Below are 21,317 nucleotides of genomic sequence, written 5' to 3' on the forward strand. Positions count from 1 at the left end.
ATTAGGAGGCCCTGTGGGTGCAATGGGTGAAAAACTTATGCTGGTAGAACTGCTGACTGAAAGGTTGGCGGTTCAAATCTGGGGAGCGGGTGAGCTGTCAACTCCAGCTTCTCATGCGGAGACATGAGAGAAGCCTCCCGCAGGATGATAAAACATCTGGGCATTCCCTGGACAATCTCTGTTTCTCTCACACACCAGAAGCAACTTGCAGTTTCTCAAGTTGCTCCTGGCACGAAAAAGTGCTAATATTTAATACTTTCCTAATTTTAAAATATATGGCACCGAAATATTGTACCAAATTATTATAATATTTATTTATATGCCATTTTATCTTAATGGAGATTCAAAGCAGTCCACAACTACATCTTACCTGGGGAATAGCCCTGGAACAGCTCCTCCATGTGTAAAGCATTACTGCATACTCATGTCCTTCTTCCAGCATTTCGTTCTAGAATACAAAAAAAAACATCATGGTACTGGTTGCCACAGTAAAGCAATTATACCCCAAGTCTTCTTTACTAAGGCTGGTGGTGTACCACCTCTGAAACATACCATGCTTGAGTGAACCGTAGCTTGTTCGATATACCTGGCAATGCCAGTTACAAAAGCATTTCTGTCTTCAAAATTGGTGTCAAAGTTGGCCTGAAAACAAACAAAGGGACACATGGTAACCCCCAATGATAATAAGAACTGAAATGAACCCACACACAAGCCATATCCTGGCATCCTCCTAGTGGCATAAACATGTGTATGCTAAGCTCATTTTTGCATATGTAAATGTGTATTCACTGCAGAACTTGGTATTCCTTTGTCCCCACAGCAACCAAAGCCTTTTCCAGACATATTGAGGAGAAGCTAAAGTCCCTTCCTCACTTAGCCTTCTATTCCTGGGAAAAAGTGGTAGCAACACAGTCGCATCTGGCCCCTTATGCTACTGAGGCCTTTGGAAGACATCAGAAGACCTCAGCACTGTATCTAGTTACAGGGACATAGCCATATGCTTCTGTAACCCCACGTGCCCTTCACGAGGCACTGAGTAACCCTGTGGTAGGGCTTCAGCAGCTCTGCAGCAGATTCACTGATGCTACATGGCTCTTCATTCAGAACTAATACACTGTACTGAGCCATCTCGAATTGTGCCCATGAACGTGTACTAAGGCAGTACAAAATCACTATCTTTTATCACTTAATTAAACCAATCAACAAGGGAGTCACACTGGGAAACCTGAAGAAACCATGAGATGTGGTTTTAAAAATGGAATGAATGAATGCTTATTAAATCATTAGAATGCTGAGAATGCATCTTATCTAATATATGTTTAAACAGTAATGAACAAGACCAATGACTCTCAGGTATAACATAGGAAAGAGATCCAGTTTTCTTTGCATTTGGCTTGAAAATTTCCTCATAGGATATGATAGAAAAATATGGAAGACATAATTTTATGGATTTTTAATTATTATTTTTTGCAGAATCAAACAGAACCAGCAAGTAGTACACATGAGGATTAAGTACATTAGGTTTGTGATCCACATCAATACAAAGAGAATATCTGGAACATCTACATTTTTTGTGCATATGCAAGATTAGAGCCTTCCACCTCTGTTTTAGGGCAACCACAGTTTGCTGTGCCATCTAAGCCCTTGACCATGGTTAATGTTAACTATGGTTTACTGAAAGAAGGCACTTGAATAAACACCAACCACAGGAAAGATGGCAACTTGTGTCCAAAAAGGAAAACTGTTGAAACGTCTTGCAGCCACGCTGAAGGAAGAGCAGGGACACCATGAAAAAGTGAGATTAATTCACATAACATCAAACTATGGTTTAGCGTCATATTTCCTGCTTAGTGTTTTCTTGCTGCTATATCAACCTGTACTTTTACACTTAGCTATGTGCTTTGCTCATAACTTAACTGGTCCTTCCTAAATAAAACACTAAACATTACAGAAGTTAGCTGTGGCATATGATGAGCTTTAGTTTACCTGGTACATGATAGATGATGGAGGTGGCTCGATGCATGGTTGCTGATCAGGAAGGGGCAGTTCTTCCAGCAGATCCACATTGGACAGAGCGTCCTCCAGTGTTACGTGAGTCGTCATGGCTCTGAGATTTCAGACTCACAACTAAAAGAAAACAAGTACATGTTACAGAACTACAGACAGAATAGTGAGAGTTTCGGAATGGAGCACATACACAGCAAAACCAATGGATATTAGGCTTAGAGAAAATACTTTTGCGGGAACTACAGCTCTCAGGATCTCGCAGCCAAGGTGAGGATATATAGATGAGATTACAATGAAAGAGTGAAATATCATCTGTATTTACTAGGTACAACTTCAGTGAGTTTTACTGTTCATAACCATCCCGAGTGTCAGGTCCCACAACTCAACTTTCTTATTGAACAATCCTTACAATTATGGTAAGTCCATGACCTGAGGTCGTTGAGGTTATTCCAAGATTCTCATTTGCTAATAACTTTTCACGAGATATAGTCTCTCTCTACAATCTTCATATAAATTGATGTCATTATACAAACACAAATATCAAATCTACATTTATACTTATTATACTCACGACATGAAACTGCTTTTGTCTTTCTCCTTCAATGTTAAAGGAGAAAGATAAATGGCTTACTAAAACTCTTTTTCAGCTCCAAATCTTAATGCTAGATAATAACTGAAATGCCAGATAATAATTCAAAAATGCTATTCTAAGAACTCTTAGAGGAAAATGTTTAAATTATTTTATTACATGTAGAAACAGCAAGAACAGAGCAATACTGCATGGCAGACAGTTGGATGAACATGTTTGTTCTGAAACATTGTTAAAGTGATGCAGATGAAAGTCAGAAGGATGATTGGTAGTACACCAATGCCTCATGCATATGAAACAGCACCTTGCCATTTAAAATAACTGGAATCTGTGTGGCATTTGTGCAAAGATTGTGCAGTGCTTCTTACAGTGCTTCTAAAAATGGATTCTGTCTTGTTGCCGGGCAGCTGCACACTGAGGGAATTCTCTCTTCTTCCAAGCTTTTTCTTTTTCATCATCTTGACAACACATTGTATACATTATGCAGTTTCTTTGAGAACCACTGCTTATAATTACAACTATACAGCTAATGGTAATTAATAAGAAATGGTATCAGGAACAGTTAACATTTTGGGATCTTTGCTGAGATACATAGTGCTGGGAGGTAATTTACCTAAGGGCTCTTCCACACAGCCATATAACCCAGAATATCTAGGCAGAAAACCCCCCAATATCTGCTTTGAACTGGGATATCTGGGTCCACACTGCCATATATTCCAGTTGAAAGCAGATGTGAGATTTTAGTTAGCTGTGTGGAAGATAACTGGGTTAAACCCTTGTTCCGGCAGGACAGGTTGCAGGTTCGAATCCGGGGAGAGTGCAGATGAGGTCCCTTTGTCAGTTCTGGCTCCCCATGTGGGGACATGAGAGAAGCCTCCCACAAGGCTGGTAAAACATCAAAACATCTGGGCGTCCCCTGAGCAATATCCTTGCAGACAGCCAATTCTCTCACACCAGAAGCGACTTGCAATTTCTCAAGTCACTCCTGACATGAAAAAAAGTTATTAATTTAGGGCTTTCTATATAAGTTACACCCCCTTAATTGTATCAGCATCATTTGTCCCATTGGAAATAATGACGTTCACTATTATCTGCAGTTTCACGCATCCCAGTAAAATCCAAGAACAGATTCCGTATTGATAGATTCAACCATCAACAATTTGAAAATGTTCCACAATTTTTTTCCAAAAAGTTAATTTTGATTTTTGCATTTTACATCAGGAACACCATTTTACTATGCCACTGAATATAGTGGAACTTGAGCATCCACAGATTTGGTGTACACAGGGCATCCTGGAACCAAACCCCAGGGGATACCAAGAGCTTACTGTATTATTTCCAGGCTCTGAGAAAAACAAATACTGGTCATTATAGATTTCTGTGACCCTATAAAGTAGTGAAGAAATGTAGTTACAACTGTAAAGAAACCTCAGATTTGAGGGAATGTGCAGAGCAAATACTTCTGAAGGTATTGCTAAAACAATATTCACATGAAAGGCCTCTTGCTCGTTTTAACACTTTGGCCATTAACAATATAGCACCGAGGCCCATATTACTTCAAAATCATTTATCTCCTTTGAGTTTATAAAATAACTATAGTATATAATTCAACTGTTGGATTCTCTGAATGTTTCCAAGGTTTTTTGCGTGTATACACACACACGTATAGATACACACAGATCCACTGCTTTTCAGGCCAAGTCACATATTCTGATACCTGACATAAAACAAAACAAGACACGGAAAGAAATGTGTGTTTTACAAGGGAATGTTTTGTTTTCTGGTTTATCACTATATAAATACATATGCATTTGCATTTATTTTTATGTATTTGTGGTCAGTGACAACCTGAAAAGTTCTGCCTTTATTGAGACAAAGTGTATTATAATCAAAGTACAAAGGAAGCAACAGATGGACACAACAGTAAGATGAGGTAATGCTGAAATGGCCCTCATGATAAGCAGCTGTCAGAGCAAAGCGGCTGCCGGCAAAGGCTTCCTGACTGTCAGGCTGATTTTAAAGAAGAAGTGTCTTAACAAGTGACATATGTTCTTCTCCTATTTCATTTTAAACTCCTTACATTCTGCTAGAAACTGAGAACTTCATTTCCATTGCCATATTGGGATCCCTTGAGGTAGAAATCCTATTGAGGAATACTTACATTGTTATAATATTCCCCAGGGGTATTAAAATTATGCTTGTTTATTTCACTGCAATCTTCCATGATGGCATTAGACCCTAAAATGCAATTCAATGAAATATTTGGACTATGATTGCCAGGCTGGTTCACATATATGCTGACTTGTATATATGCAAACGTCTTCCTTAGAAGGTGATATGTGACGTGATATACAAGCTTTATTTATAGAGTTTAAACTCTATGAAAACACTGGGCATTTTGAAGTGTCTGTTCGGTAGTGCTAGAGAGTGGGATGCCCTAGATATCAGCTCCTGAATTTTGAAAAAGGATCTAAGAAATGTCCAAGGTTGCATCTACACTGTAGAATTAATGCAGTTTTGACACCACTAACTGCTGTGGCTCAATGCTTTAGAATTACAGGAGTTGTAGTTTTGTGAGGCATCAGCACTAATTGGCAGAGAAAGCTAAAGACTTTGTAAAACTACAGCTCCCAGGATTCCATTGTAGTTAAAGTGATGTCAAACTGCATTAATGCTACAGTGTAGATGCACCCCAATATAATCAACATTTTCATCTGTGGAAACTGACACACATGCAAAAACAGTGTGGGAAACAAGAAGGAAATCTTATATATGTTTGATGATCACCCCATCGGACACTATGTCCAAAAGTGCCTCTAAGAATCCCTCTGGTTTCTGGGAATCAATTAAGGTGTGTGTTCAAGAGTTCAATAGCGCTTTTTAAAACAAACACACAACAAACAATTCACTGCAAAGGCCATCCACTAAAGTAGAATTCATTCTGTGCTTGTTCTGCTAATCAATGCAAGCAAAGGACATGCACACAAACAGAGCCCTCTAAATGCTGAATGTATTCAAAAATAAAGGAGCTGCCAGCTCTTCAAATGAATAAGTATTATGGGTATCACATAAATTTGAGGACAGAGAGGTCCAGCAGGTGTGGTTGTTCCTATCATTGATGATTGCTTAGACATAATTTACTTTTGGGGGGGTGTCTCTCACTATCTGAGCCTCTTCTATTTGAAGCTACTGAAAACAAAGAAATCAAGTCTATGGCACTGAGGTCTTATAACCTAAGCATACCATAGCTATGCAATATTGCTTCTTATGCAAATGTTTCATTGTAAAATTGGAGTGGGAAGTAACTTTTTTCCATATAAAATTGCCCAGTAGAATTCTAGTTCTATCCAGCAGTAAAATTCCACAAGGATATTTAAATTAAAGAATAGTGAAAGAAAATTCATATTTGGCACATCATTATGGTTGCCAGCTTTTTCCAACAGGACCCCTGTCTCTTTAACAGCTATTGCTAATGCACAGAAAGGAAGCCTTCTCTACTACATGATTCACACATCAGAAACCGTTTCCTTGGACAGGTCTCTTTCCATAAGGCTGCTGTTCAAGCAAGGAATAACACACACACACACACACACACACAAGTAAGCCTATCTACAGTGTTTTCTACTGCTTACATTTTGTGTGTGCGTGTGTGAGGAGCGACTTGAAAAACTGCAAGTCGCTTTTGGTGTAAGAGAATTGGCCATCTGCAAGGACATTGCCCAGGGAATGCTCGGATGTTTTACTATCTTGTGGGAGGCTTCTCTCATTTCCCCACATGGGGAGCTGGAGCTGACAGAGGGAGCTCATCCATGCTCTCCCCGGATTCAAACCTCCGATCTGTTGGTCTTTAGTCCTGCTGGCACAATGGTTTAACCCAATCCACCACTGGAGGCTCTTACATGAAATGGTTTATACTGATCTCGTTGTCTTTTCCTCGCTAAGTCATGATTTTTAAATACAAATGTTGTTACTCTTATCACTAGAGTCTAATGGAAGATCTATCCATGTAGATCAATAACATCTGCTACTGGAAGACATCATCTTGCTCACAACCTACCAACTCAATCCAAAGACTGCTCTTCATTTCAGCGATATAGCAATGGGGTCACTGGGTCAGTGATCAAAAGGTCAGCATGGGGTATTAAGCAACAGAAGCCATCTGTGCCTCCTGGGCTCATACTGGGTAGCGTTAAGTGAAGCGAGTGCATGCAAAGGGAAGAACACCGGATGAGGGTGGGAGGGAAATCAAACGGTACTCTTTGTGGTTCATCTATAGGTGTAACACTTCCTGCATTGTCATGCTTGACAGATGACAGTTGCAGAACCTAATTTTCAACTTGTGAATCGACTAGAGATGGATAATGTCAGCACACATGAGAGAGATTTTTTGCACAAAATATTTTACAGAAGAAATATTTTCTTCAAATTCAGCAATAGAACATGGAAAACAACTATCTCCAAAAAAACAACTTGGAGTATGTTTCCCCCTTCTTTTAAAAAAATCCTACACAATGCCTTTTTTTTTCTACACAGGCCCCAAGAAAATCTTTTAAGTATTTCCAGACGCTGCAAAACCTATATCTAAACCAGTACCTCCCTATACACAATGAACAGTATACTAGACTGACCTTATGCTCTCTAAAATGAACTCGTTCCCTGATGAACAAGGGAATTCGACTCAATTGGTTTGCGTACTTGCTTTCACAACTGTGCAGTCACTATCCTCTAGGGAGCTACAGACTAGCTTTTCCATCCATGTTTAATAAAGAGCATGTGCTTCAGACATCGACTTAAAACAGCTCCATCTTCCACAACAGAATAACCTGGGCAGAATTTGAAACAGCTGAAAAAGGCCATTGAAGATTAAGACAGATGATAGATTATATATATGAATTTTGTTTTCAAAAAGAAAAAAAATGAATTATAGGTGGCAGCCTATTGTTGGTTAAGAGTAGAATATTATGTATTGATCTAAACTATCAAAATGTATCAAATCCCTTCAGTTCAGAGCTTGGAAAACTGCATTTTATGGCAAAAGAATGCATTTTATCAGCATGTTTTTTTTCCAGTTCCTATAAATTTGTTCAGATGGATTAGATACCTTTGAAAGCCAACTCCACACATAGAGACATACAGACACAAATGATTCCATTATAAATATGAATACCAAATTATAAATTTAAAGATAAAGCACAACAACAATATTTATTATGATTCTTAGATAAAAATTGGCAAACAAACAAATCGATGGCATTGGAATGCTTAGAGCAGTGTTTCTCAAACTCTACTCCTCCAGGTGTTTTGTACGCCAGCTCCCAGAAATCCCAGCCAGTTTCCAAGTTGTCAGGAATTGTGGGAGCTGAAGTCCAAAACATCTGGAGAAGCAGAGATTGAGAAACACTGGCTTAGAGCCTTGTGGTGTTAAGTTTGGAACTGATGTACAAGCCAGCCTCCTGACAAGGATATTTCTGCCAATACTCAAGGAATCTGAAAAAACCAAAACAAAGACTGAGCAAGATACGTTAAACTAAAAAAAAATGTAAGCCAAAAATAAAACCTAAAAAAAATGTAAAATAGCAAATGTGGTACATGTTGTTGTTGTTGTTCATTCGTTCAGTCGTCTCCGACTCTTCGTGACCTCATGGACCAGCCTACGCCAGAGCTCCCTGTCGGCCGTTACCACCCCCAGCTCCCTCAAGGTCAGTCCAGTCACTTCAAGGATGCCATCCATCCATCTTGCCCTTGGTCGGCCCCTCTTCCTTTTGCCTTCCACTTTCCCCAGCATAATTGTCTTCTCTAGGCTTTCCTGTCTCCTCATGATGTGGCCAAAGTACTTCAGCTTTGTCTCTAGTATCTTTCCCTCCAGTGAGCAGTCGGGCTTTATTTCCTGGAGGATGGACTGGTTGGATCTTCTCGCAGTCCAAGGCACTCTCAGAACTTTCCTCCAACACCACAGCTCAAAAGCATCCATCTTCCTTCGCTCAGCCTTCCCTAAGGTCCAGCTCTCACATCCGTAGGTGACTACAGGGAATACCATGGCTTTGACTAGGCGGATCTTTGTTGCAAGTCTGATGTCTCTACTCTTCACTATTTTATCGAGACTGGACATTGCTCTCCTCCCAAGAAGTAGGCGTCTTCTGATTTCCTGGCTACAGTCTGCATCTGCAGTAATCTTTGCACCTAGAAATACAAAGTCTGTCACGGCCTCCACGGTTTCTCCCTCTATTTTCCAGTTGTCAATCATTCTTGTTGCCATAATCTTGGTTTTTTTGACGTTTAGCTGCAACCCGGCTTTTGCGCTTTCTTCTTTCACCTTGATTAGAAGGCTCCTCAGCTCCTCCTCGCTTTCGGCCATCAGAGTGGTGTCATCTGCATATCTGAGGTTGTTAATGTTTCTTCCAGCAATTTTCACCCCAGCTTTGCATTCATCCAGCCCCGCACATCGCATGATGTGTTCTGCATACAAGTTAAAAAGGTTGGGTGAGAGTATGCAGCCTTGCCGTACGCCTTTCCCAATCTTGAACCAGTCTGTTGTTCCGTGGTCAGTTCTGACTGTTGCTACTTGGTCCTTGTACAGATTCCTCAGGAGAGAGACAAGGTGGCTTGGTATGCCCATCCCACCAAGAACTTGCCACAATTTATTATGATCCACACAGTCAAAGGCTTTAGAATAGTCAATGAAGCAGAAGTAGATGTTTTTCTGAAACTCCCTGCCTTTCTCCATTATCCAGCGGATATTGGCAATCTGGTCTCTCGTTCCTCTGCCTTTTCTAAACCCAGCCTGAACATCTGGCAACTCTCGCTCCATGTATTGCTGGAGTCTTCCTTGCAGGATCTTGAGCATTACCTTACTGGCATGAGAAATAAGGGCAACTGTACGGAAGTTTGAGCAGTCTTTCGCATTTCCCTTTTTTGGTATGGGGATATAAGTTGATTTTTTCCAGTCTGATGGCCATTCTTGTGTTTTCCATATTTGCTGGCAAATGGCATGCATCACCTTGACAGCATCATCTTTTAAGATTTTAAACAGTTCAGCTGGGATCCCATCATCTCCTGCTGCCTTGTTGTTAGCAATGCTTCTTAAGGCCCATTCAACCTCACTCCTCAGGATGTCTGGTTCTAATTCATTCACCACACCGTCAAAGCTATCCTCGATATTGTTATCCTTCCTATACAGATCTTCTGTATAGTCTCGCCACCTTCTCTTGATCTCTTCAGCTTCTGTTAGGTCCCTGCCATCTTTGTTTCTTATCATACCAATTTTTGCCTGAAATTTACCTCCAATATTTCTAATTTTCTGGAAGAGGTCTCTTGTCCTTCCTATTCTGTTGTCTTCTTCCACTTCCATGCATTGCTTATTTAAAAATAGTTCCTTATCTCTTCTGGCTAACCTCTGGAATTGCGCATTTAACTGGGCATATCTCCCCTTTTCACTGTTTCCTTTTGCTTTCCTCCTTTCTTGGGCTACTTCCAGTGTCTCAGCAGACAACCATTTTGCCTTCTTCGTTTTCTTTTTCTTTGGAACGTACTTTGTTGCCGCCTCCTGAACAATGTCGCGGACTTCTGTCCATAGTTCTTCTGGGACTCTGTTTACTAAATCTAGTCCTTCAAATCTGTTCTTCACTTCCACTGTATATTCGCTAGGAATGTTAGTGAGATCATATCTAACTGGTCTGTGTATTTTCCCTGATCTCTTTAGTTTTATTCTAAATTGGGCAATAAGAAGTTCGTGATCTGAGCTACAGTCAGCCCCAGGTCTTGTTTTCACCGACTGGATGGATGTCCGCCACCTTTGGCTGCAAAGGATGTAGTCAATCTGATTTCGGTGTTGACCATCTGGTGAGGTCCATGTATAAAGCCGTCTTTTAGGTTGTTGGAAGAGAGTATTCGTTATACACAGCGAGTTTTCCTGGCAGAATTCTATCAGCCTGCGTCCCGCTTCATTTTGTTCTCCCAGACCATGCTTGCCTGTGATCCCAGTTGTCATTTGACTTCCCACCTTGGCATTCCAGTCTCCTGTAATGAAAATAATGTCTCTTTTTGGTGTATTATCCAGTAGGTCCTGCAGATCCTCATAGAACTGATCTACTTCTGCTTCTTCAGCAGCTGTGGTTGGGGCGTATATTTGGATCACTGTGATGTTGAAAGGCTTTCCTTGCACTCGAATTGAGATCATTCTGTCATTTTTTGGGTTGTATCCAAGCACCGCTTTAGCGAATTTCTTATTAATTATGAAGGCTACTCCATTTCTTCGATGTTCCTCTTGTCCGCAGTAGTAGATCTGGTGGTCATCTGATGTGAAGTGGCCCATTCCAGTCCATTTCAGTTCGCTGACCCCCAGAATGTCTATCTTTAGTCTTGACATCTCACCAATAACAACATCCAATTTGCCCTGGCTCATAGATCTTACATTCCAGGTTCCTATGGTGTGTTGATCTTTAGAGCATCGGATTCGTCGTTCGCCTCCAGTACCGTCGGCCGCTAGCCTTCCTTTCGGCTTTGAGCTAGCTGCGTCATCACATCTGGGGCTAGTTGAACTTATCCTCTGCTCCTCCCCAGTAGCATTTTGGCCATCTTCCGACCTGGGAGTCCCATCTTCCAATGGCATACCGACATATCTCTGGTTGTACTGGTCCATTTAGTTTTCTTGGCAAGGATACTGGAGTGGTTTGCCATTGCCTTCCCCAGGGATCACGCTTGGTCTGACCTCTCTGCCATAACCGTCCCGTCTTGGGTGGCCCTTCACGGTTTCGCTCATGACATCATTGAGGTGCTCAAGCTCCAGCGCCCCGACAAGGCGGTGATCCTTTGCTGGAGGTGGTACATGTTATTATACTATGAGTCTAGAGACCAAGGTTTGAATCCCTGTTTGGCCGTGAAATCCACTGTGTGACCTTCAGCATATCACCCCCTCTCTGATATTCAGAAGAAGGCAAAGGAAAACCCTCACTGAACAAATCTTGTTAAGAAAACCATGTGATAGGTTCACCTTAGGGTTACTGTAAGCTGGAAATGACTCGAAGGCCAAAAAAAGCAACAACAGTTCCAAGGATTACTAATTATATGTAGCATTTAAAGCTATATTTTGAAAGTGTTCTCTGAATGACTTTTTTTGAGTGATCCTATTTCAGGATATGTTTGTGGATGTATTTGTTTCCTTTTTATAGCACACTGTTGTTCAAATTGCATGATGATTTATTAGGCTGATAACTAGTTAAAGTATAATAATAAAGTATAATAGTGGTACATGTTATTATACTTTAACTAGTTATCAGCCTAATAAATCATCATGCAATTTGAACAACAGTGTGCTATAAAAAGGAAACAAATACATCCACAAACATATCCTGAAATAGGATCACTCAAAAAAAGTCATTCAGAGAACACTTTCAAAATATAGCTTTAAATGCTACATATAATTAGTAATCCTTGGAACTGTTGTTGCTTTTTTTGGCCTTCGAGTCATTTCCAGCTTACAGTAACCCTAAGGTGAACCTATCACATGGTTTTCTTAACAAGATTTGTTCAGTGAGGGTTTTCCTTTGCCTTCTTCTGAATATCAGAGAGGGGGTGATATGCTGAAGGTCACACAGTGGATTTCACGGCCAAACAGGGATTCAAACCTTGGTCTCTAGACTCATAGTTCAACACTCAACCCACAACACCACACCGGCTCTCATGCTGCAAACACCCCTCTCCAGTCTAAGCATTTGTAATGACACATGAACATGGATAAAATATCGGTAACATGGACAGTTTGCAATAAATATATACCTATAAATACACAGAGAAAGACGTGAAATGTTACTACAGGTAGTCTCCGAGTGATAAACATCTGACTTACAAATCACTCATAGTTACAAAAGGAAGTGAAAGGAAGTGAGAGAAATCAACCCCTCAGAAGGGAAATTCAGTCCGGAAAGAGTTATCATGGAGAAAAGGTATCTTCCACTGAAGCTTTATCATCAATCTTTGTTTCCACAACAAGCCATTATTTTTCAGACTTCAATTATCACAGGGACATAAAGTGAGGTGAAATCATCTGAACAGGGGTGTGTGTGTGTGGTGTTACACTTTATAATGTACCTGTTCCAACTTACAAACAAATTTAACTTAAGCACAAATCTATAGAACCTATCTTATTCATAATTTGGGGACTGCCTGTATTAGTTATTACTTTTTTGGGGTGGGAGGAACATTACTGGTTGCTGAACAAATGGTGCATTACCATATTTTTTCCATTGTTTATTGCTGTTGTTGTTTTAAACACAGACCTAAAACATCAATAAAAAAGCCCCAAATCTGCTGCAAATGATCCACTGAACCATCTTAAAATAATACATTACATCTGTTTAAAAATAGTACAATTAATTAGTACACTAGTTAGAAACACAGCCAATGTTGTAATATGATGTCCAGTAAAAATGTTATTGGACACCATCACTCTCCTCATAGCAGCTGCCCTTGCTTTGGTAGAAAGGGGCTGGTAGTGGTAAAATAAAATCGTAAATAAGGGAGTGGGGGAGAAGCCAACAAAAAGGACACCAGAAAAGAATTACATTTTTTCCCAAAAGAAATTAGCTGTGCTAAATATGTATCAACACAGCAAAAAACAAGAAACACTCCAAAACCATCTTGTGTCTCCTGTCTAGGCTCCCTTTGCTTCTGGCTGCCCACATCACAATGCTGACACAACATTTGGAAACCGTACATTCACACTGAGAATTGTCATGGTGACAAGAGCAGCCTGACATCAGCACCGGGGAGGGCAAGAGGTCACAATTCCCCCATGGGTCCCTATGCTAGGAAAATAGATATGATATTCAGATAGGGAGATCATGAGTTCACAGTAAAAATGTCTACTAAATGATATGTTAAGAGGTAATAGAAATCCGTTTCACACACAACAAGACTGTTATCTCTTTCTTTTAACATTTGTAACCTTGGAAACAGTAGAGAGAGAAATTCTATGTTGTCTTTTTACATTTTCCAATGCTATTTTGTTGTTTCATTTTGAACTTTGATTTTGTGAATTTCAATGAACCAAAAATCAAATGAAATATGGAAATGTGTGATAAAATCCATTTGTAAGAAAGGGGGGGGGCAGTACTATATTATTCATACTTAATCAGAAGTCGTGCTATCCTAGATGTGGGCCACTAGAACATACTGGACTGCAGCTCCCAGCTGATGGGAGTGGTGGTACATTGGGAGGGCCACACTGGGGCCCACTAACCTGCCATATAACTACAGTTTCAAACTGTAATGGCAGTGGAGATGGGGCCTCAGTTATCACTGCACTTTGTTAAGAGGAGCCTCTTCCTAAGTAAGTATGCTTAAGAATATAGTCTCAACTGGTTTAGAATCTTCTAATCTAGTGGTTCTCAAAGTGTGCTCTGTACTGAGGGGCTCCACACAGGCATGTAGCCGGGGGGGGGGGGCGCTCGGGGGGCTTCAGCCCCCCCCCCCCCCGAAATTCTCATGGTGGTTCGCGAAAAGGCCTTACTGGTGCATTATTTAAACTGTTATGTTTATTCATATCATGATCTGATCATCATACTCAATATATCCCATATGCATGGGGGTATTGGGGTAATGATACAAAAGGTTTGCTAGGCTAGACCCTCTTTCACTCAGACTCAGCCCCCCCGAAACTCAGCCCCCCCGAACCCCCCCTGAAAAAAATTCAGCCCCCCCCCCCCGAAACGAAATCCTGGCTCCGGGCCTGGCTCCACAGTTCCCTCCTCTTCCCCCAACTTGGTGCCAAAATCCTTTTTGCCTTAGCCCTTTACTCTAAAAGCCTTCCCCCTTGTCACCAAAACCCCCTTTCCCTCAGCCTCCTCATGCCAAAACCCTCCCCCTGCTGCCAAAAGCCCTTTTCCTCACCACCCATCATTTCCCTCTCGCCTTCCTTGCTTCCAAAATTCTATTTCCCTCCCACCTCTCAGGGGGTACTTCGATTGTGCTTTTCCTGCATGGCAGAAGGGAGTTGAACTGGATGGCCCCTATAACTATTATTGTTATTATCACAAAGGCTGGGTGACCATCTGTTGAGGGTGCTTTGGTTGTGCTTTTCCTGCATGGCAGAAAGGGGTTGGACTGGATGGCCCCTGGGGTCTTCCACTAAAATACTGTTAAGTTTGGTTAAACTTGTTCTTCATTTCAGATATTGTACTGTTCTTTCTTTTCTTTCCCTTTTTTGCACTAAAATAAGATATGTGCAGTGTGTATAGGAATTTGTTCATGTGGTTTTTTTTCAGTTAGTTCACACAAATACTCTCCATCCATCTGCCACCGGCATTGCCTGTTTGTCAAATTTTAAAACATAATGTGGGTAAAAGTTGCCCATGCCTGATGTGTGCGTGTGTGTGTGTGTGTATGTATATATATATATATATATATATATATATATATATAAACATTTCTTGATGCTCCATAAGAAACTTTTACTTCAAAAAGGGCTCTGTGGCTGAAAAAATTTGAGAACCCGTCTATTCTAAAATATAATACATACAGATAAAACTCATATACGAAATAATATATAATCTATATACATAAATTAATTACAATAATAGTGCAATAACTTAGAACTTTGGCAAAATTAGCCAACTGATGAAGGATATAAACAAGCATTGGCTGAGTGGTAGCAGGTTAAACCTACAGCATAGCAGCTACATTTCCTGCTTCCGTGCATTAGTGTATGGTTTGCTTCATTCACATTTCCCTACTATCATGATGATTAGATTTCAACAATTTAGACCCACCAAAATTAAACCAGCATTCATATTAATGCATGATAATTTAAGGGAACAAAATTCAAGCTTCTCTGAATGTAAGCTAACGAGAAACAGTGTTTAGCTTTCAAAATGACTGCTCACGAGAAGGCACTCTGGAAGATCTTTCAGATTTCTGGATTTGGCTCAAGCCTTGTTATGAGAGTAAAAGTGCAAATGCATGGATTTCTACTTAGGCCCACCCAGGTAAGTAAGTACAAGATGGTAGTTTCTGTTTCCTCTGCTGTCAAATCTGATTTCAGTTTCAATAAGTCACTGAAAATAGCAAGTTGTCTAATTATTTTTTTCTCCTCCACCCTCTTTTTGCAATAACCAAGACATGACACAAGGTGCCTCTACATTGTAGAAATAATACAGTTTGACAGCACTTTAAGAGCCATGGCTCAGTGTTAGGGAAACACGAGGGCTTTAGCTTTCTCTGCCAAAAAATGCTGATGCCTCACCAAAATACAACTCCACTGTATTGTTTATTTTGTAAGTTTATAACATTCTGTTGGTGCACTTTTTAAAAGGTAACAAAAACCAACTACTTTTGAAAATACTAATTAATTACTTTTAAAAATTCATAATAATAGCTGTATGTAATGACTTCAGGGGTGACTTTTTAAAGTGTAATTATATGCTTTTTAAAAGGCAAATAGAGAGACTCTGTTTTCATGGCTATAATAATTTTACATTTTGTTGCTTTTAAAATGTCTAAATGGGTCAAAGGGAAACACTGAAAATTAACACAGGAAAACTCCTATCACTTTAATTTTTAAGATTATGATTGGCTTAATGACTGCTTTCTTGATCACTTCTTTGGAGAAGTGACTCTTCCACTATGAGAACATCTGGGCTGGACAGATCTTGATCTAAAAATAGTTGATAGTAAGCCAGTTCTTTACATTTTACCACCTAAAGTCCTCCCTGCACACAAAGGTCTAAGTTCCCCTCTAATAAAAGAAGATGTGGAATAACACCTGCTCACTGCATGTTTTCTATTTCCTGTAGTCAACAGGGCAATTCAACAGCATTACTTGAGGTTCTTATGATATGAAATTCCACAGTCCCGGTCACCAAAACAACAGCAACAGATGGCCCTTCTGTTTCTGTATCAGCAACTTCAAATTCTGTGTTGGTTGTTTAAATTCAACCCCAACTGAGCACACACTAAAAAAAGACTTCCAGAGATATCTGGTGAGTTGTTGAAGGCTTTCATGGCTGGAATCACTGAGTTGCTGTGAGTTTTCTGGACTGTATGGCCATGTTCCAGAAGCATTCTCTCCTGACATTTTGCCCACAGCTATGGCAAGCATTCTGAGAGTTTGTGAGGTCTGTTGGAAATTAGAAGTCAGCCACTTGATGAACCAACCTGGACACACCATATTATTTGACAGCACATAAATGCTAGACCACTCTAACAACCACCATTTCAGAGAAGCCACAAGCATGTGGACAATTTCAGCAGAAAGGAGGAAACCATGAAAATGAACAAAATCAGTATTAAAAAAATTCTAAAACCAGGTCAGTAAATAAAGAGCAGCACTCATAAAACAGGGGAATTCCAGACAGGAAACAATCAAGGCCAGTTAACACTTCCCAACACAGGATTCCCCCAGGCAGGAAGCAGACAGGCTTTGAAGCTACAAGACCATTCAATGCTAATCAAGTTGGCCAATTGCAACATTCACACTTGCCTCCAACAGACAAGAGTTCTTTCTCCCACCCTGGACATTCCACAGATATATAAAACCCCACTTGCCTAGTTTCCAACTGACCCCTCAATCTCTGAGGATGCCTGGCACAGGTGTGAGCAAAACATCAGGAGAGAATGCTTCTGGAATGTAGCCATACAGCTCGTAAAACTCACAGCAACCCCTGCTATATAATATTGTTTTAATGTATTAAGAGGGATAAATGTAAAATGACATGGGAAGGAAATAACTGGAAAACCATGCTTGTTTTTTTTTTATTGCTCAGCTCCAAACAATGTTTGTGCAGAGCTGCACAAATTTGAAATCAACCTTAATTCTCAGTGGCTCTAAACCAGATCTTTCCAACCATTTCGTGTTGACTACACACTAATAGACATGCATCTTTTCATGACACAGTAATTCAGTTTCACTAGCAAACCAGAGGTTAAACAAACTTCTTATAAGAGATTCAGACACGTACATAAATTGCAGTACTGAAATGCATGGTACAAACAGCATATCTCATGAACAATTTTCATTTATATTTTTTAAAATATGATTTATTGATCATTTCCCATAGACTCAGAGGTTTCTTAAGTTCACATGACACACCTACACTCTGCAGCTGACAGACTTCACATGTCATGACACACAGTTTGGAAAGCTCTACTCTAAACCTTTCTTTCCCCGTTTCAGAAAATATTTTTACATGGCTGCTTATTTATTCAATTCTTCACTTCCACCACTTTTGTCATCTTTATTTTTCAGTTTGGAGAATGCGCACTCCAGCTGTGAATCCAAATCATTTCCCTTTGAACATTTTCCATTTACCTCCCACACCCGGATCTATTTGTGACTAGGCACCACACCTTCTGTTTTTCCAACTTCACACACGCACACACAATGGCAACATTGCCGGTCGACTGCAGAGCTCAGATGTGAACCCCAAAACCAACCCAATCTGGAGACTCAATAGCCATTGTGTTCCATAGGGTGCATCCACACTATAGAAACAATGCAGTTTGACACCACTTGGCTGAATGTTATGGAATCCTGGGAGAGGTGATTGGGTGAGGCACCACTGGCAGAGAAGGCTATTGACCTTGCAAAACTACAACTCCCGTGATTCCATAGCATTGAGCCATACCAGTTAAAGTATTGTCCAACTGTATTTATTCCACAGTGTAGATCAGGCATAGGCAAGCTTGGGCCCTCCAGGTGTTTTGGACTTCAACTCCCATAATTCCTAACAGCCTCAGGCTCTTTTCTTTTGCCCCCTCAGACGTTTAAGCAGCTGAGGGGGAAAAGGAAAGGTCCCGACTCCCGAGGCTGTTAGGAATTGTGGGAGTTGAAGTCCAAAACACCTGGAGGGTCCAAGTTGGCCCATGGCTGGTGTAAATGCACCCAATGATAACATTACTGATTCACTGTTGAGCTCAGATGTGATCCTCAAAGCCATTACTCAACTAAATCCAATTTGGATTTGACCAGGGCTGGATCTGCACTGACCTTAAATTAAAATTAAATTAAATTAAATTATTATTATTATTATTATTATATAACTCATTTCAAAGCAAATAATCTTGGATCTGAAATTGGCAGTGTGTTATATGGCAGTGTGGACGGGGCCTGGGTGTCCCTGCAGTCTGCTGGATGGTGGCTTTGCTCTCTTCCAACTTGAGGAGGGTTGTATGGAGCGCCAACAGGCACTGTGTTTCCTGGAGAAGCCCTGAGAGAGAGGGCCCTTCTACACAGCCCTATATGCCAGAATATCAAGGCAGAAAACCACACAATATTTGCTTTGAACTGGGTTATGTGAGGGCCCTTCCACACAGCCCTACATCCCAGAATATCAAGGCAGTAGATCCCACAATACAGTGTTCTCTTGCAACTTTGCGGTTCGCTTTTAGTGGACTCGCTGTTTTGTGGGTTTTTGAAAATATTAATATAAAATACAAAATATTTACATCCAGTGGAGGCCAGGAACCTTGGAAGTGTGGTGGCCTGAAGCGCGGTGGGGAAGGCCTGCCTCCCTGGCCTCCACAGATCCCGTAAGTGTGGCAGCCTGGGGTGCGGTGAGGAAGGCCTGCCTTCCTGGCCTGCTGCTGCCTGCATGGCTCTGAAGGATCTGCTGCGGTCTGCGGAGGCCAGGGAGGCAGGCCTTGGGATGGGCTGGGAGGTGGATAAGAAAATAATATATAATATATATAAAATAATGTATAAATATTAAAATTAATGTGGCATCCCTCTTTGTGGATTTTCACTTATCGTGGGTGGTCCTGGAATGGAACCCCCACGATAAGTGAGGGAACACTGTATTTGCTTTGAACTGTGAGGGCTCATCCACACAGCCCCGCATCCCAGAATATCAAGGCAGAAAATCCCACAATATTTGCTTTGAACTGGGTAATCTGAGTCTCCACTCTGATAATGTGGGATTTTCTGCCTTGATATTCTGGGATCTAGGGCTGTGTGGAAGGGACCAGAGACGCTCCCATCTTCTCCACCCTCCTCTCTCTCTCTCTCTCTCTCTCCCAGCAGGAGGGCTGCATGATCACACGCTCCTGGCTGGGTGCGCTCTCACAAATAAGGCGGCGGGGAAGAGCCCAGGTAGCTCGGAGCATTCTGGGAGATCTCTCAGAAAAGCCTTTCCTTGGTTGGGGCCCAAAGGCTGGAGGAGGAGGAGAAGGACAGCGGCACCTGCGCCTGCTCCGCCGCCTCCCCCGCTCGCTTCGGGGGGAAAATACCCGAAGCGAAGGCAGAATGAAGCACCTCTGGAAGAAGAAGAGGAGGAGGAGGAGGAGAAGCCTGTTGCCGGGAGGCTCCAATCATGGCAGCCTCGCCCTTCAGCCCAGGCTGTGACAGCCTTCCCCGAGCCCACCGGCGGCTTCCTTTTCTCATCACACGGCACCCGGGGGAAAGAGATGGAAGAGAAGAGCGGGGTGTCCCTGTTTCTCTCCGTTAGACAGAGAAGGCGCATCCGCAGCACCTGCGCTTTCGGCCCGTCGTTTCCCTAGCCTTCCCTCCCTCCATACTGAGCTTCCTAGCCTTGCTTGGCCTCCTCCTCCTCCCCCTCTTTCTGCAGCCTGCCTCTCCCTCTCTCTCCCCAACCCTCTGGGCGCCTCTTCTTTACCTGGGAGGCTGAGTCCGGCCCTCTGCGGATGGACTTCAGAAGCGCCGGGATGCGGCCGGGGAAGAGGCAGAGATGCTCCAGCGCCGCCGCAGTCTCCTCCTCCTCCTCCTCCTCAGCCGCCGCCAAAGCCCTCGCCGCCTCCTCCTCCTCCTCCTCCTCCTCCTCTCCCCGCTTCCTTTTCTTGCTGCCGCTGCCTCAGTGTATTTGTGTGGGCATATGGACGCGTGTGCGTGCCTCTCCCCTCCCTCTCTCTCTCCCTTTCGCACCGACAGAGCTAGGAAATGGCCGCAGCCTATGGGCTTGCTGGGCTCTCAATGCATCGCCCCCCCCCCCCCGCTCTCAGGAGGAGGAGGAGGAGGGGAAGGCTGGCTCTGCACACATTCACACAAACACGCATAGACACGTGTCCAGCCTGCTCCACTCTTGACCCTGGCTCCAGAGGGAGCTCCACCTGTTCGGCAGACAATAGGAGATGGGTGGTCATTCAGCTCCAGAGAAGAACCGGCTTAAACCAAAGGCAGAGACTTAGGCCCTTCCACACAGCCCTATATCCCAGAATATCAAGGCAGAAAATCCCACAAGATCTGCTTTGAATTGGGTTAATTGCGTCTACGCTCCGATAATGTGGTATTTTCAGATATCTCACTTCAAAGGAGATATTGTGGGATTTTATGCTTTGATATTCTGGGATATAGAGCTGTGTGGAAGGGTCCTGGGTTATCTGAGTCCACACTGCCATGCATTCCAATTCAAAGCAGAAAATGTGGGATTTTATTCAGCTGTGTGGAACAGCCCTCAGATAACCCAGTTCAAAGCAGATATTCTGGGTTATATATATCCTAATAACCCATGGATGAAATGTTGGTGGACCTTTGCACCTTTCACCTTTGAAACATGACCTGGCTCCCTCCTCCTGCTTCACATGGGCAGATCTTGTCCTCCTGTGGCCCTTCCAGACAGGCCCTATATATCCCAGGATCTGATCTCAGGTTTTCCCTTTATCCCAGATTATCTGGCAGTATGGACTCTTATAATGCAGTTTCAAGCAGAAATCCTGGGATCAGATCCTGGCCTGTCTGGAAGTAGTAGACCAGAGTTTTCCAAATATGTCAGCCTTT

General features: G+C 42.0%; 1 protein-coding gene across 2 annotated transcripts in view; it reads right to left on the reverse strand.

Moving 5' to 3' along the window:
- The window catches only part of CYFIP2 (cytoplasmic FMR1 interacting protein 2), a 79,102-nt gene extending 58,780 nt beyond the window's left edge, over nt 1-20,322 (reverse strand). For both annotated transcript variants that reach the window (XM_060765548.2, XM_060765547.2), the window contains exons 1-4: nt 20,200-20,322; nt 1,987-2,127; nt 553-642; nt 371-448 (exon numbers count right to left, since the gene is read on the reverse strand). In XM_060765548.2, the coding sequence (XP_060621531.1) occupies nt 371-448; nt 553-642; nt 1,987-2,103 (285 nt within the window). In that variant the 5' untranslated portion in view covers nt 2,104-2,127; nt 20,200-20,322. The remainder of the gene's footprint in view (nt 1-370; nt 449-552; nt 643-1,986; nt 2,128-20,199) is intronic.
- Nucleotides 20,323-21,317: the final 995 nt, after the last annotated feature.

The sequence above is a fragment of the Anolis sagrei genome, chromosome 2, assembly GCF_037176765.1.
Source record: "Anolis sagrei isolate rAnoSag1 chromosome 2, rAnoSag1.mat, whole genome shotgun sequence".
Classification (NCBI taxonomy): domain Eukaryota; kingdom Metazoa; phylum Chordata; class Lepidosauria; order Squamata; family Dactyloidae; genus Anolis; species Anolis sagrei.